The 18164-nt window shown below is 49.7% G+C and overlaps 1 protein-coding gene across 1 annotated transcript in view; it reads left to right on the top strand.

Moving 5' to 3' along the window:
• LOC147666025 (uncharacterized) overlaps positions 1-3209 on the top strand; it is an 89451-nt gene extending 86242 nt beyond the window's left edge. The window contains exon 7 of the mRNA XM_086949306.1: positions 3198-3209. Within this exon, the coding sequence (XP_086805432.1) occupies positions 3198-3209 (12 nt within the window). The remainder of the gene's footprint in view (positions 1-3197) is intronic.
• Positions 3210-18164: the final 14955 nt, after the last annotated feature.

The following is an 18164-nucleotide window of genomic DNA, read 5'->3' as shown; positions in this document are numbered from 1 at the left end:
ATCCATCGTGTGTGCAGCGGCATTGCTCAGTGAGCGTTACCAGCCGCCACTTTCATCTTTAAGGCCAAGGGGTTCCAATAATGGCGCCAGGGAAGCTTTCTAAACTCCAGTTTATGCTGTGCCTCCTACTCGCTCAGCATTGCTAGGGTGGACAGCTGGGAGAGCAGAGGTATGACTAACAACAAGCATTTGCAATGCATTAGGTCTCGCATTTAAGCTATTGGCATGGTAACTGACAATGCCTTACATTTATGTTTTAAAATGAAAACAAAAAGAAGGCATTGTTATTTACAATGTGAATAGTTCAAATCCGCATGAATGCGAAACCTTTTGCATCGCACATGCTATTTGTCTGTGGTATGCCCTGGAATTCCTTTGTACTTGGGAGAGGGCAACCTTGTGAAGAGCTCTGTCCTGATAATGATCACTTGGGCCACGTTGGGTTTTGCTTACAATGACTTTAGGGAGATTTCCTCAGATGTAAGGTTGGCACTCTGCCAGAACAGGGGACATCTTAAGCCAGTGTCTGTGCTACTTGGAATAATCCCGTCCCAACAGCAGGGAGCAATATCCAACTCTTCTCATGAATCCACTGAAAAACATACTGGTTACCAGCAACATGTTTGCCTGTTGTGTAGGTCGGTATATTGTAGCATTATCCCTGTGATTTTTGTCACTTACCATTCCTTTACCATTTTGTTCAAATGAATATATTCCTTTAATTTTTAACAGCATTGTTGCTTTGTTACAAACACCACAAGAGGGCACACTACCAATAAACACTGGCAAAGCCAATAGGTATGGCTTGTTTAGGTTTATGTGTTGAATGTTCTTCAGTAACATGGTTGTATACTGCATGAACAGAAGAAACACATCTAAGCTCTCCAAATGCACAGTGCACATATACACTCAGAAACACACAGAGAAATGTATGTAGATATGCATTCAGTCAAACAACACATATAAGTGCCCATACAGTCATATTTATATGACAGGTGGATGAATGGCTGTGTAAAGAAGGGTGAGTAGGTACTTCAAAGCTGTGCGTGTCTACAGTGTTGTGGGGAGATTGAAGCAGTTGTATTGTTGGACTGATGCATGCAGACTTGGTGTGGGTGGACCGGTGAATGCATGGATGTTGGTGGTGGATATGACCTGGAGAGACGGCGAATGGTGGAACCAAGGCCGGGATAGGTGGATGCATGGATGTTGGTGGTGGATATGACCTGGAGAGACGGCGAATGGTGGAACCATGGCCGGGATAGGTGGATGCATGGATGTTGGTGGTGGATATGACCTGGAGAGACGGTGAATGGTGGAACCATGGCCGGGATAGGTGGATGCATGGATGTTGGTGGTGGATATGACCTGGAGAGACGGTGAATGGTGGAACCATGGCCGGGATAGGTGGATGCATGGATGTTGGTGGTGGATATGACCTGGAGAGACGGCGAATGGTGGAACCATGGCCGGGATAGGTGGATGCATGGATGTTGGTGGTGGATATGACCTGGAGAGACGGTGAATGGTGGAACCATGGCCGGGATAGGTGGATGCATGGATGTTGGTGGTGGATATGACCTGGAGAGACGGTGAATGGTGGAACCATGGCCGGAATAGGTGGATGCATGGATGTTGGTGGTGGATATGACCTGGAGAGATGGCGAATGGTGGAACCATGGCCGGGATAGGTGGATGCATGCCTGTGTGTAGGCACAGGAGGCTGACGGCCCAGAAAGAGCATCAGGTGGAAAGGGAGCATACGAGCAATGTAAAGGTGTCAAGCGATAGCACAGAAACACTGTACTGGAACCGAGGGAACACAGGCAGCACAAGGGGTTGATTGTCTAAAAACTAGGTGGAGATAAGGGAGAGGGCCTGGCAGGAGGGAAGACAGAGGCTGGGGCTCGAGAGGAGCCAAGGCAGCTATGTGGTTATATCAAATAGGTGGTTCCCTACGTCAAATCTCCCTATTGATGTAATATCGACACTTTCGCAGTTGCTTTATTAACCTTCTTGCTTTCTCAAATATTCTTGGAAAGGCACCATTTGCCCATTCTTTTTGCAAACTTTTCTCAGGCAAGAACCCCCCTAACACCACCACCTCTCCTAATGACTTTCAGGCTCACTCGCTGCTCTCGCCACCGGGCACTCATCACAAATTTTTACGCCCACCACTTTCAAATGTAACCAGCGGCAACTGCTCCTGCGGAGGCCAGGGCATGGCAAAGTGTTTATCGGCTCCTGTCACCTCACCAGGGGTCAAGCTCTGGGGTGGGGGTTTCATTTTGGCTCATGTTACCCAGGTGCATCCAATATGCAAACGCAGGTATTTAAGTTTCACTCCGGCACTCAACAGATGCAGTGCAAGGTTCTCTCAATCTAATATAACCTTATTTTGACTTGTGCTTGTGTTGGTTCTCTGTTTACTTATGTAATATTGCACGACCTCCTCTGATGTGTCGGTAAAATATACCTTTTGTCCCGAATTTTGACCCTTTGTCTTGAATTTTTAGACTCACTGTCCTGAATGTGCACCCATGCCAGTTAGTCACCCTATGTGGGGGACACAGGGGATCATGCCCCCAACCCCCAGATTTCGGAGTGGGGGGACAATGAACCACAATCATTTCCCCTCTCCCTTGCGAGATTAGCGGTGCCATTAGTGCACACAAACGCTTGTAAAGTGGCCCTGCACTCACCCTGTGCCCTTTCTCCCGTCACAGAGGCCGCCTGCCCTGTGAGGTGCTGCCCCCTGCACAGAAAGAGCCCCACCCTGTGGGTGAGGCTTGGCCGCTCCAAGACAGCCGAGAAGGGAAGCAGGATGAGAAGAGCACAGATATGAAACCATCACATTCACATCCATGCTGTGAATGACACAGGGGGTCCCTGCTGTGCACAGGGTGCATCCCACTAGGGGGGCTGAGACACCCCACAGGCAGCAGCAGGTAGGCAAGCATCCCCCACGCACGAAGCTTCCACAGCAGAGCGAGCAAAGGATGCAAAACGCTGCCCCCAGCAAGTACCATTGGCATATGTTGCGACGATATTTTAAAAAGATCTTTCACCCTTGAGATCACGCGTGCTATATTCTGTTCCCTTATGGACCGTTTAGTCACTTAGACTCACTAAAAGTCACCAGATATGTTCTGTTCTGTGTTCCTTAAACTGAATTTTTCAATTTTCTTTTCCCCTAGGCTATTGTGTAGAACAGTTTTTAGGCATAATACTTTGTGTCCTGATGATGATTCCTTGCATTTTGGTTATGGAATCGAAACGTCGTCGACCTCTTGTCACACCATATATGAATATGTATATTTATTGAGATATGCAATTAATGGTGTCTATGAATTTCTGTCATTGCTTCAATTAACAGAAATCGCTCACTTTCTGCCTAAATATCTTTCTCTTTCCCTGCCCTTTCACTTTGCCAATCTGTAAGCGTGAAGGCACAGGCTTGTGTCTCACTCTTGGTTGAATGTAAGAGAATTTTTCGTTGTCCATTTTATTTATATTAAAGATGTTTGTGATCACTGTCCGGCTGGACAAATCACTTCAACCAATATAGTTCCACTGTGTCTATATTATTACAGTCTTCATTCCTAATCTTGCATGGGACCACTGTTGTTAGATATAAAATATGTTGCGGCGGGGGCATCTTTTCCTTAAGTAACCCCTCCGGCTGCGGCACTGCAAGCTCCCCTCACAGACGAGGGCGGAATATTCAGGAGGTCAGCCCAAGACTTTTCTTAAAAGACAAACCTCTCTCTTCCAGCGCCCTACACTCCACTCCTCTCCATGTCACTTTAACAGGTTCTTTTTTAACCCTTCGTCTGCCCACCCCGGCACAAATGAAGCTCTGCGATATCTGGCACAGCACACGTTCATCCATCTAGTAGCTCAGCTCGCCAATGGGGTGAACCGAGGGTTGACGCTCTTCTCCTGCGCGTGACTTGTGAGGGGGGGGGGGGGGGGGGGGGGGAGGCTGGTCACCCTGCTTGTCATTCTTTATCTGGCCTTTGCTGGCCTGTGAGCCCCACGGGTGTGGCGGCCTGGCTTCACCCTCACTGCAGGAACAGGATCTGAGCTCACTCCCACCCTCCATGGAGGACCGAGCAGAAAAAAGACACATGAATCACCACCAGCAGCGCTGCTTGCTGGCAGCGGAGAGAGAGCGCCTAGAAGCATCCCTGGCCTCAGGTATATAAAGGCCGGGCCTGGCCCGACCGCAGCTGAACCTGATTTGGGCTCCCAGCCAGTGGTGAGCAACTGGAGGGCCTGCCCCCACCACGTGGAGTTGGACCTGGGCGAGGGCACTAGCCGGGAGGGCTCTACCTCAACCCCCAGGACGTGCGGGCCCTCCTGGAGGCAGAGCAGGCCTTTGCACAGGAGCTCTATGAGCAGGCCTGGGGGCTGCCCTCCATGGTGGCCATCATGGGACACTGGTGACCGCACTCTGTGCTTGTAAATAAATGATGATGCTGCCTCTCGGTCCCTGTTCCTCAGCCTCCCACCTCTGAGCCAGAGATGGCGGGTGCTCCGCCGCCTCCGAGAGGGGCAAGGTGGCCCTGCGCCACCTGCCCGCCCTCTGCCAACCCCAGGACGTGGCCTGCCTGCTGCTGCTGGTGCACAGCAAGTAGGCGCCTCAGTAGCTGGGCCTTTGCACAGCAGCTCTACGAGCAGGCCTGGGGGATGGCCATCAGGCCAGACTGAGCGGCCCTCTGTGCCTTTCTATATCTAAATAAATGATAATGTGTGCACTGCACCTCGAGTCCGTGGCACTCTGTTCACAGCGACGCTCTAGTTACAACACTAAAGACTCCTCCTTTTGCCTCTCCGTCTTTTCTCTTCCCTCCACAATCCTCCACTTCTCTCCCCTGGCTGCGCTCCTATCCTGCTCCTGTCTTGTGTGCTTTCAACCCTATTTTTAGCATCCCTCTCTTCGGCTTCTTCCTCTGTGTAGTCTCTCTTACACGTTTTGTAATTTTTCTATTTCTTCAGCATTCGTAAAGTGATGATTCGCGCGGGGAGTAATGAAAATGCTTTCATTTATTTCAATTACCGCAGTGTCCTATTTAATCTACTTTCACAACCTTAGAAAAAGCCTGTTCGGAGGTGCGGCATACATCACACACACAAATCCATGTAGAGCTGAAATCCAGACCGAACATACATATGCTGCTGTTGTGGCAAGAAAGCAGAGTCTATAGCTGCAGTGCAGACTTTTAAAGGGAGGATAGACGGATAGCTAAAGTATAACATGGCTGCATTTAGATAGGATGCTAGGCCCCCTGGATGAGATTGCAAAACTCAAGAGGACTCCTTTTGTCGGCTTTATAATGGTACCAAGATTCAAACCTGTGTCCAAATGATCCTGTTCAGATCTCTGCAGCGGGTGCATTAGTCAACTGAGCCACCAACCCACAGTACAGCTCAGTGCAGAGGCAAGAATGAGGATATAGAAAGATTCCAAAGGGAGGGAGACACACTGAGAAAGAATTGAGGAAACACAAAAGCGCGGTTGAAAGAGGCAGAAAGGGGAGCTACATATTAAATTTAACAGCAACTGCAGTGAGATAGGAAGAAAGAGCTAGGAAACAGGAAGAGAGATGGTGGGACTGTTAGAATTGGGGGTCTCTGGTTGGCACAGTGCAGCACTGGCTACAAGCAGGGACCCTCCCCTCTAAGTCAGGGCAAAGGATTACTCACAGAAATAACCCCTGCTCACCCTCTAGGTAGTGTGGCGCAAGCAGTCTAGGCTAAACTCTGGAGTGCATAAGGTTAAACATTTGCAGTATCACACACAATATTCATCAACCTCCACACAATGACACTAGACTGTATTTCTATAAAAATATCTTCTTTATATATATTTAAAGCACGCTTGTAAATACGGTCTTTGTACAAAAAATGGTTCCAGTTTCTTGTTCAGCTTCTTAAAGTCTCTAAAATGTAATCTTTGGGGCCTTCTGCCCAGTTTCTACCAAGTACAGCGGTTCCCAGCGCCTCCGGACGCTTCTGGCGAGTGAATCGGGCCCGGCCTGCCAAAGCTCACGCTTCTCGCGTGAGAGGCGTAAGGCACGGCCGGGTCTAACTCCAAGTGCGAGTCGTACTGCTGTGTGCGACTCGATGCGGAGGGGGCGCCGGCCACGGGGAGCCAAGAGCGGTGCGAGCCTCGCTGGAGGGGGGCAGCTCGTATTGCGGTGCAGGTTCACACGCTGTGGGGCTCCCGGGGGCAGCAGAGGGACACAGAGCGGTGCGAGCTTTGAAGGCAGTACGGCTCGCACCGCGGGGGCAAGGTCGGCTCGGTGTACCGTGTCGCAGTGTCTTCCTTCCTGGGCCGGTCAGAGCGGCGGCTCGGCTCGGGCTCGAAGGTTGGCGTTGCGGCACGGGCCGGGTCAGGGAGTCACAGCGCCTCGGGTCCCAGAAAGAGGGGGCGGCGCCCCGGGCAGCAGAGTGAGGCACAAACAAGCCTTGGCAAGCACAGGGGGTGCTCCTTTTCTCCCCACGCCGCTGCTGCACACGAACGGCGGCGGCTGGGGCTTTAAGGCACTTTCTCCTTTAGGAGCAGGCGGCAAAAGGCAGAGTCCGGTCTTGCGGTGCAGTCCGCAGTTAGGCAGGTGACAGGCACGGTGCTGGGGCCAGCGAGGCTGGTCCTGGTGATGTTAGCTGGGGCCTGCCAGGTAGCAGATGCGTTGCTCGGCGGGATGGGGGTGCCAAGGGCCTTTCAGGGGGCGCAGTGATTCCTTCTCAGGGCACTCAGCTTTTCCTCAGGAGGGTTTACCAGGCAGATGCAGATCTCACGGCAGCTTCTCTTTCCAGGTGGGGGTAGCGCCCACTGTTCCTGGGGCGCAGTACAGGGGGCAAGTTCCACAGCAAGCCCTTGGAGATCTTGGTAAAAGGTTGGCACAAGTTGAAATGAAGCAAAGTCTTTCAGTCTTTCTTCTCCTGCTCTCCTTCAGCAGCAAGGCACCCACCACAGGCCAGTCTCTTGGGGTCAGAGTCAGTACTTCTCCATGCAGCTTCCAGGGTCCACCTCTTCAGGCAGAGCTTCTTCTTTGCGCAAACTGGATCTAATTTACAAAAAGCAGGGCTCCTACTTTTATGCAGCTTTTTCTTCGTTCTTGCAGGCCAGGGGGGCCTCTGCATAACTCCTTTCAGTCTCTGAGCACTTGTGGGGTGTACTCTGGCTGTTGCTTTCAGTGTGAGGGGCAGGCACATCAGACGCTCCACAGAGAGGCCGAGCCAGCATTGTGGTGGCAGAGCACAGCCTGATTAAGAGTCCAGGGGCACTCCCACTTCCCACTAAGGTGTAATCCTTGCATTCACCATCTGTCATCCCCCAGCCCTGTCACTCACACATCAGAGGTGGGCTGAAATGGTTAGGCAAGAAAAGGCTAACTTTCTAAAAGTAGCATTTGCAAACACAGGATATTAAAATAAACTTTACTAAAAGAAGTATTTTATTATTCTGAGTTCAGGCATACTAAACTTTATTTTCTACCATGTTCCCTGAGCCTGCTGGGATTATAGAGTGTAATAATTCCAGCAGCCCATCTGGCCTTACAATAGTGAAAAACGAATTTGGCTGTAATTCACTATTAGGACATGCCACACACATCAGGGCATGTCCTACCTTACACTTACAACGCACCCTGCCCTTGGGCCTACCATAGGGGTGAATAATATGAAGTTAAGGGAAGGTTTAGAGGCTGGCAAGTGTGTGCATTTGCCCAGCCAGCATGACAGTACCAGACTGCACGCAGGTTCTGCAATGGCAGACCCTAGACACATTTTAAGGCTGCTTCTGTGGGTGGCGCAACCAGCGCTGCAGGCCCACTAGCAGTATTGGCATTTACAAGCCCTGGCACTCCTGGTGCACTTTACTAGGGACTAACAGTAAATCCAATGAACCAATCAGGTATACCAATCACAGTTATACTTTTCATAGGGAGCACTTGCACTGCGGCACGGGTTGGCCGTGGCGCAGTGCCCTGAGCGGCGGACACCAGCAAAAACATCTGAGGCACATCAGCAAAAAGTGGAAGGGAAACTCACGCCAAGGTGCCAGGTCTAACAGGGACATTCAGAAACAAGCCGGGTTCGCCACAGTTGGGCTCATCATGTCCTCTCTGCCTTTATAAAAGTCTTGGGGTGTGTGTGCTGCATCTTACTCCTGGGTCACTATTGTGCAAATGCAGTTGCACAATAGTTTCCGAAGTAGTGCAGCAACTGCTACACTATAGGGGATTAGTGGCTAGACCGTTCTTAGCGGGCATCAGGTGGTTTCTGATGTTTGCCACCTCCAAACCCTCCAGCCTCATTGGTAGAAAGTTATCCTTCCAACTCCGTGACTCTTCTCCGGTAAATCACCAGCAGTGGCGGTGACGTTACTATTTCAGCTCTTCTTACACCTCCAGATCGTCAGAGGGCCCAAAGTTTATTGTGATTGTACGATTGCTTAAAAGCACAAAAGTATAACAGAGCTGGACCATACAAGTAAAAAAAAAAAACACACTAAAAGGTTTTTTTCCGGACAGATAAACATTGCTTAATGATTAAAAGAACTAGTTCTCTCTCTCTCTATTCTTGTCACTATCTCTGTTTGCCTCCCTCTGTATCAGTCTCCGCGTCACTTTCCTGTGCTTCACCTTCCTTTGACACTCTCCTCTCTCTTGTTTTATTTCTGATGTTTCCTCTTTTCTTTTCACTACCTTCGTGCCATCTCTTTCTCATTCTCTCCCTCCCTCTTTTATATACTGTCTCTCTGCATTAATTCTCTCTCTTCCCTGGTTTTTATCTCTACTCTCCCGCTCTCTCGACCCCCATCCCTTTCTATTGTATGTGTGAATGGTGTTATTTCTCTCCAGTATTGAGGAAGGCTTCTGTTTCATATGCAATTGTATTTATGGCCCGCTTTGAGATATTTTAACAGAGTAAGCCATGCGTAGTTGGGAGTAAAATTAACCCGCAAAATAAAGGTCATTTCCCGTTCCGGAGTCACTGCACATTGGCTCCTGCAAACTTGTTATACTGGTTGTAAACGTTAATAATCACGGTTCATACTTTGAAGCGCTTAGATTATCACACCATTATGTGAAGCGCTCCCATAGGAAAACTCAATAAAGAAAAGTGTTCCTGTTAGATTACTGAACAGATAGCATGGTCGGTCGCGCACTTGTTGCACAGATCTACTGACTGCACCCCGTGTCGCGTCTGAGCCGGTCACCATTCCAGTATTTGATACAACTTACAACATTCAGTTGAGCATTAACAACGCGTCCTAGTGAAGCACACACAGGCAATTGTGCATGTAGTGTCACTACATCAAATATCCCCATTATTATTATTACACCCACCAGACTGACCGACGTCTGGATCTAAGGGGTTGAATCCCAGATTGATGGGCGGAAGGCAACCGCCCCCAGCTCTGTGGGCTGCCTTGCCAGCCCACCCCAATGTTCTTTAGGTTCCTCTGATGGGCGGCTGTGCTTGTGTTCAGACTGAGGTGCCCCGGATGCTCCCTCAGGGCCAGGGAGGGAGGGCAGGTAGTGTGTTAGTAGTTAGGGGTTGGGGGGCTCAGATGGAAATCTGTTTGGGAGGGTGGCGAGGGTTGTTGCGTTGCCTGATAACATCTGCACACTTGGTTGTGAAACAGCATCGGGCTAGTGCGGGGGCAGCTTGCCCGCAGGACCCTCTATACGCACCCAGTCCTATGGTTTATAACTTTAAACCCTACTGCACCCTGTGCAGAGTGTGATGTGACTTAAAAACAGGCCTCCGGCACCTCCCTTCTAACATTAAAAGTAAAGGGCGGGTGCAGCGATTATACCAATACTATTTTACCATATGTGGCTCCGTTGGGCAATAATTACCATCACTATGCCAGCGCAAACAGCAGACTCAAAAGTATAATACCACATTCACTTCTCACACTCATTTTCACTAACTTGCAATCATTCCATAACGCTCACTCTTACTTTGACGCAATCCTACTTCCCCACTCAGTTACTTAGACTCCCTTTCACTCACTCCATCACTCTCACTAAATTTCACTCACATTATCACAATTTCTAACATTCCCTCACACTCGTTCATTCTGACTCACTCACAGTCACATTCACACATTATCACTCACATGAGCATACACACTCTTACTGACAGTCACATTCACACATTATCACTCACTATCACTCACATGAGCATACACACTCTGTCACATCAACGCACTCTCAAAATACACAGCTGCCAGGTAAGGTTCCATTCCAGCCAACTGTACTCTATTTTTTTTGCACGCTTCTAGTGAAATATTATTTACTAGTAGTGTAATGAAAGACTGGTAGAAAACCAGAGGTGAGCCCCGTCTTTCGCCCATAAGAACAAGCTGGCACAGGGTTGCAAAGGCAGTGCCAGGGGAAAGACAGATGCGACCTCTGATCAACCCTAAATGATGTCATACTATAGAATACTACATAGAAGTGTATTTGGAACGGTAGCTTCTTCATAACCGAAATGGGAGATTAGCTGGTCCGCAGGTGTCCGCTGGTATTTTCTGCAGTCTCTCTTTTAGGCCTAAGTGACCTAATTTGCATTGCTTTGACTCCCTTTGAGTTGAACCTTTTTTAGGTCGAGCCTGGGAAGCGCGTGCGCTGCTCTGCGAGGCGTACTGCATTGAGGTAGGGACTTGAAGCTCTGCCCACTTTCCGCCTACATTTTTAATTGGCTTGTGTCATTGTCCACTGTAAACTGTAGCTGTTCATTGGTCAAAAAATTTAGTAGTCCCTCCTTAGTACCACCGTCTCTCATTTACGTGTGTTGAGAAGTGTGGCTCAATGGTTACAGCGGCAGACCCTGATGCAGAGGTCTAGCCCGGGACCAGGTTTCAATTCCCCGCCTCGGCGGGTCTTGGGCTCTAAATTCCACGGGCCTGATAATTCTCGCCTCGGTGCCTATTCCAATCATGGAGTCCCACTCTGCAACTCTGGGCAATAGCTTGCTTAATCTCCACAACGGCCCCCACAATGCTAAGGATGCCTGGCCTCCACCTTGGGGCTGCCCAGGAGTGGACACCTCACAGGTTGGGTTCCACAGCGGTATTCGTACAAGCGCCTTGAGACCCTTGCGGGTGAGTAGTGCGCTACACAAGTATCAATTTACATTTACATTTTTTGTTGTCCAGTAGGCTTTAATGACAGCTGCCAAGCACTAATTTCTCAAATAGCTTTGTCCTGCCTGCTGTTGCAGTAAGGACACACTCTTCTAAGGTTTTTATAGCACGCAGTTGCAATGTATTACGTCTCGCATTTGCGAGAGTTTAAGATATTGGCATTGTAAAAGACAATGCCTTTTTTTTTAATCTGTTTTAAAAACAGCACATACATAAAAGGCATTGTCATTTACAGAGCCAATAGCTCCAACGCTCATAAATGCCAGACCTATTGCAATTGCTTGTTTAGCTACCCGATTCACTATTGGGGACACTTATTTTGGTGCCCTAGTCTGTTTTCTGACCCTGCCTCCAGTACTTGTGACAACCTTGTGGGTCGCACAATGAGGCTGCTGTCACGAAGGTCCTCCCCAAAGAGACCAATGCAATGTTGTGCATATGAAAACTCTAGGAACTGTGTTCCTGAGTATAATGTGGAGGCCGGGTCAGACATTTGACTACAAAGGGCTTGGTCAACAGTTTAGGCAGAACCAGAATAAAACCAGACCGTTTCTACCCTGCAACTTCACTTGGCCCCCACTGCACTTCAGCAACCTCAGCAAGGCACACGGACTTTCTATCTACACATTCCCAGGGCTAGCCCCACTGCGCTTCAGCAACCTCAGTGAGGCACGTACACACTGTATCTACACATTCCCAGGGCTAGCACCACTGCGCTTCAGCACCCTCAGCGAGGCACACACTCTGTATCTACACATTGCCTGGGCTAGCCCCACTGCGCTTCAGCACCCTCAGCAAGGCACACACTCTTTCTATCTACACATTCCCAGGGCTAGCCCCAGTGTGCTTCAGCAACCTCAGCGAGGCATAAACACTTTCTATCTACACATTCCCAGGGCTAGCCCCACTGCACTTCAGCAACCTCGGCGAGGCACACACACTGTATCTACACATTCCCAGAGTTAGCCCCACTGCGCTTCAGCAACCTCAGCGAGGCATGTACACATTGCCAGGGCTAGCCCCACTCCTCTACAGCACCCTCAGCAAGGCACACACACTTTCTATCTACACATTGCCAGGGCTAGCCTCACTGCACTTCAGCAACCTCGGCGAGGCACACACACTTTCTATTTACACATTGCCTGGGCTAGCCCCACTGCGCTTCAGCAACCTCAGTGAGGCACACACACTTTCTATCTACACATTCCCAGAGTTAGCCCCACTGCGCTTCAGCAACCTCAGCGAGGCATGTACACATTCCCAGGGCTAGCCCCACTGCTCTACAGCACCCTCAGCAAGGCACACACACTTTCTATCTACACATTGCCTGGGCTAGCCCCACTGCGCTTCAGCAACCTCAGTGAGGCACACACACTGTATCTACACATTCCCAGAGTTAGCCCCACTGCGCTTCAGCAACCTCAGCGAGGCATGTACACATTCCCAGGGCTAGCCCCACTGCTCAACAGCACCCTCAGCAAGGCACACACACTTTCTATCTACACATTCCCAGGGCTAGCCCCACTGCTCTTCAGCACCCTCAGCGAGGCACACACTCTTTTTATCTACACATTCCCAGGGCTAGCCCCACTGCACTTCAGCAACCTCGGCGAGGCACACACACTTTCTATCTACACATTGCTAGGGCTAGCCCCACTGCTCTTCAGCAACCTCAGCAAGGCACACACACTTTCTATCTACACATTGCTAGGGCTAGCCCCACTGCACTTCAGCACCCTCAGCGAGGCACACACACTTTCTATCTACACATTGCTAGGGCTAGCCTCACTGTGCTTCAGCACCCTCAGCAAGGCACACACTCTTTCTATCTACACATTGCCTGGGCTAGCCCCACTGCTCTTCAGCACCCTCAGCGAGGCACACACTCTTTCTATCACATTGCCAGGGCTAGCCCCACTGCGCTTCAGCAACCTTTGAAAGGAACAAGCAGATGGGCCCAAACAACCTCCCTTTTTCCCAACTTACACCTTAGTGGCATCAAAGAATGCTCCTCCTTTCCTGACTGCCCCACTTATGATGCGGAGGCCTGACTGCCCCACTCCATTTGTGAGCAACACGAGGTGCTGCCTTTGCGGATTGCCCCAGTCTGTGAGTAAAAAAGACCATGGAAAAAGAGAAGATAGATCTATTTCAAGGCTCCCACCTCCAGCTAAAGCGCTCTACCTTGTCTCTGCTTTGAGACACATTTAGTATGTTTTGTTCAGTATCCAGTCTTTTTAACACCCCCAGAGCACATTTACAAAATAGATGTGGATTATCAGCGTGTAGTCAGGCAAGTTGGGTGCCTTCTGACCATAAATCTGTTTAGGAGAGCTACCTGTTTTTCAAAATACATTTGGTTGTATTTCATCTTGGGGAGAGGACGTGACATTATGGCCAGAGATGCAGACTTTGAAACTGGGGAACTTGATTCAAGTCTTAGTATCAGCTCAGCAGCCTGTGATTCTGGACAAATCACTTCATCTTCCTGTGCCAAAAAAGTAAATAAATGTGATCTTGTATAATGTACCGGGTCGATTTCCTGCTATATAAAGCTGTAAAAAGAATCGCTTACAACCATGCCCTCATAGTATAGAAAATGACAAGGGTTAAAAATATACATATCCAGTAGCTCTCCTGATATGAACCTTTGAAGGATGAAGAGCAGGACCTGCAGAGATTCAAACCGTGAAATCCGGGTTGCGTTTGGCCTTTTGCAGCAGATGTCTTGACTCCCTGAAATACCCTACATTAGGCTGGTTTTGATAAAACCACGCCTGAACTTTGTATGAGGTTATATTAATATCACTATTTTACTTCAAAACTCTGATTGTACAGGTTTATCAGAGCCAGCGGTGTGAAGATAGAGTGCAGCCGATTTGATTCGGGTCACCGAGGCTAAGCATGCCCCCCCCCACCCCAGAAATGTAGTGTCTCCTACGCCCTTGGATTTGAGGTAGAGACATCGGGTAAATAAAGGACCTTCATTCATCTCACTTTTCTTCCGCTAGCTTCTCATGCGAAAGTGACCCAATTAAGAACATGGCGGCTGACCCTGCTTTTGATGTAATGCCCTTTTGGCTGAGGTCGTTAAGCAAGTGATCCAAGAGGCGTCTACATGTCGCAGACCACTAAGAGAGGCCCTGATACTTGATAGCTAAATGTTTCCTAAACCATTAGAAGCCATATGTATGCCAAAACGAAACACCATTTGAATGATATTTAACAAATATATGACTTCTCTCTGCATTCTTCCACATAGGGCCAACAGAGCTGAAAGAAGTTAACATTTGAATGAGATAACCGATTTGTGTATTAATTCTAGCGTCCCCGCTCAAGGCCAGGAGTAACAATGCTTTTTGAGCGTGCGTGCAATGAGTCCTGGTTTACGATTCTCCTCTTCTTTCAGACAGGGTTTGCATTACCCTCTGCAGCGGGTAGGGAGGTAGTGGTAGGCACAGGGTGGTATAGAGAGAACGCGTACAGAACGGTGTTTTGAGAGGGAGTTGATGTAGCTGATGTAGAGAGAGCGGGCGGGTACGTAAAGATGTAGCAATAGGATGAGAGAGAGCGAGAAGAGATGACCTGGAGTAAGGGCAGAAACTTCAGACAGAAAGATGATTTATTTAATGTAATTCAGCTGACTCATAATACAAGGGTTTCGTGTGAGCAGGCGAGGGTAAAAATGCTTGGATTCAGTGACTTCTGCATGCCCATCAGTCACACTTAAAATGATATTTTTTCTGGACTCCATTGTTATAGCGGGCTTGTTCTGATCACGTCACCAGGGGCTGCTTGGAAGGTGGAGCCCCGGGTAATTCTTCATTTTGCCAATGTGTTAAAGCAGCTCTGCTCATGATGCCCCCCTTCCTCGTCCCCTGCAGTGCCTCAGGCTCCCATGCACTTATCCACCCCTCACAGCACCCCAGCTCCCCCTGTACATCTTGTATTGTTAAAGTGGCCCACCCTCCCCAGTAAACAAACCCTTTAGCTCACAGTGTCCACTGGTCCAAGGACTGAGCCTCCCCCAAGGATGGGACCCAATGCAGGCTATTCAGGTGTCCTGTGCTCAAGGACAAGGCCCAGGGGTTTGGGCCTTGGAGTATCGGAGGTTATTAGGGAATTGTGTGTAGGAAGGAAAGCTAGGGCTCAAAGAAGGCACTGGAGAATCGCACGAGCAACAGAGACCATTTCGGGGAGGGTCTGCTGATTCCCCCTGTGAAGCTAGTGCGCATACCCTACCACCAGTGTTGTCTCTGTATTTGTGCACAGACATCTGTGCTGTCCTGCTCATTCTCACTTGTCTGACGGTAGCAAAAGGGCCTGGGTGGTCTGTCCTATGGGGTCAGGGGAAAATGGCGGCCGCACCACTATCAAACTTCACCAGCCGCCACTGCCCGTGGGTATCACAGCACTTCACATACACAAAGGAAAAGAAAAACTGCATTGCATCGCAGCACATGAGGGCGCCTAAATATAAAAGCAAAGACAAAATACTTATGTATCCAGTGAGGGGAGAGAGACGCAGGGAGTTTACACCATCGGGTAATCACCATCCTTGAAGTTCAGAGTGGGGCGGGGTCCATTAGGTTATTGATATCTAGGATGGTTGCCCTTGTTCGGTAAAGTATTGGTTGAGGAGAAGTTTCATTGACTTCGATAGGGAGAGAGTTCTTCATCCTGGGTACGTTGCCAGAGAAGGACCGGTATTGAGTCGTTTTCTTTTTCAGTTTTGGAGGGATGAGAAGAAGTGAGTTGGTGATTCTCAGAGATCTGGATTTTTCAACTTTTTCTAGTTTGCTGTTTAGGTAGTTGGGAGACTTGGCTTGAAGGGCCTTGTGAGTGTGTTGTATGGCGGCTGTTCCGCCGTTCCGGGCACCATGGGACACATACAGGATCGGAATACTCACTTCCGGCCGGAAGTGGTGTCCCGGTCTAGTCCTCCTTCTGACCAAACACTTCCGGGGGAATACGCTTAAATGCGTGTTGCACCGCCGGTTCGGTGCTTCTGATTCAGATTCGGATTCATTCACGGAGCCCAGCAGACGTCGACAGACCAGGTTTTCAGCTCTACGAGTTTCCTGAAAGGTCCGTTGCTCTTTGAGTCACGGTAACGCTGCCCGGAGTCTTCACGCGTTACGTGACGCTCTTGGTCCCGTTTGTTTTCTTTTTCCTCTCCTTTCCACAGCCGCCCAGGAGCGCTGTTGTGGGCACTTTTGGGCTGATCGCCGTGAGCGCTTGGATTCCTTGTTGGGACAGGACTGACTCTGTCCTTGGCAGTCTATTACTTTGCATTTCCCCTTCTGGGCGTGGCGCAGGAGCGCAGTGACATTATTTCTTGGATTACTTTTCTTGTAGCAGTGGCGCAGGAGCGCTTCTGCTAGTTTCAACTTGTATCACGAAAGGGAGCGCTGTTAGGCTAATGCAGGTGGCGCAGGAGCGTTACACAGACTTGCACTGGGCTGCGCTATAGCGCTTACCCTGGAGTTCCAGTTATTAGTACCCCGACGCGCAGAAGCGCCCTTTTTGTTGTTTGTGCTTTGGTGGTTCATAAGCAGGAGAGCCTTCTTCCATTTCCACGCCGAGGCATCAAGCTCCTGGACGCTACGTGGTGGGCCTCTTCCTTGGATCAACGCGAACAGCGTGTCTTGGTGAGTACCAGAGACAAGGGCTCCCTCCTGTATGTGTCTTGTGGGGTGGCGTAGTAGTACATCATCCTAATTGGGTCTTTGTCTTGTTCCCTCAGTTGTGCCAAGCCCCTACCACCAAAGGCCACTCCATTTCCTTATTTGGCCCCCATCCCTGGATCCATCTTGTCCTTGTCGGGTGTTACTCCCCGCGGAGGTAGGTTGGAGTCAGGGGCGGTGGTTTCCGTCGTCTCTGCAGAATTACTTCACAAGCCCTGTGGGGTACCTGGCAGAATCAGAAGCCCACGTTCATACATTCTGCCCAGACGACATGGGAGAACCGGAGGTAACACTGCAGGACATAGCAGCCTTGTTGGCTGCCATGCAGGCAGAAAACCTCAGCTTACGCCAAGACATGACGGCCCTACAGGGCCATGTGGCGGCTGGCTTCACCAACCCTTGGGGAACCCTTCCTAGTTCCAGAGTCCGACAAGAGGGGTTGCTTAGACCACCTACATTCTCCTTTGGAGGGCCCTCCTCTGCTAGTCAAGTCAAGTCAAGTCATAAAATTTATATAGCGCACTACATACCCAGAGGGTTTCAAGGCGCTTAGGAAGGGGAGGGGGGTTATTTGTCAAAAATCCACGTTTTAAGCTGTTTTCTGAATGCTAGGTGATTCTGGGTGAGGCGAAGGTAAGCGGGGAGTGAGTTCCATGTTTTGGCAGCCAGGTATGAAAAGGATCTGCCTCCCATGGTGGTCTTGTTGATGCGAGGTACAGTGGCGAGGGCTTGGCTGGAAGAGCGAAGTTGGCGGGAGGGGGTGTAGAAGGACAGTCGAGAATTGAGGCAGTCTGGTCCGATGTCGTAGAGTGATTTGTGTGCGTGGGTAAGCAGACGGAAAGTAATCCTCTTATTGACTGGTAGCCAGTGGAGGTCTTTAAGGTGACCAGAGATGTGTTCGTTGCGTGGGATGTCTAATATGAGCCTGGCTGAGGCGTTTTGGATTTGTTGTAGTTTCTTCTGGAGTTTAGCGGTGGTACCTGCGTAGAGGGTGTTTCCGTAGTCCAGTCGGCTCGTAACCAGGGCATGGGTGACTGTTTTCCTTGTTTCGGTGGGGATCCAGCGAAATGTTTTTCTGAGCATGCGAAGAATGTTAAAGCAGGAAGAGGATACGGCGCTGACTTGTCTGTTCATTGAGAGTGAAGAATCCAGGATGACGCCAAGGTTCCGTGCGTGGTCTGTCGGGGTGGGTGCATTTCCGAGGGCTTCCGGCCACCAGGAGTCGTCCCATGCAGAGGGGGATTTACCTAGGATGAGGACTTCTGTTTTGTCTGAGTTCAGTTTCAGACGGCTTTGTTTCATCCATTCGG

Source organism: Lissotriton vulgaris, unplaced genomic scaffold, assembly GCF_964263255.1.
Source record: "Lissotriton vulgaris unplaced genomic scaffold, aLisVul1.2 SCAFFOLD_303, whole genome shotgun sequence".
Classification (NCBI taxonomy): Eukaryota; Metazoa; Chordata; class Amphibia; order Caudata; family Salamandridae; genus Lissotriton; species Lissotriton vulgaris.
Note: the sequence above shows the minus strand (reverse complement) of the source record. Positions and strands in the feature narration are given on the sequence as shown.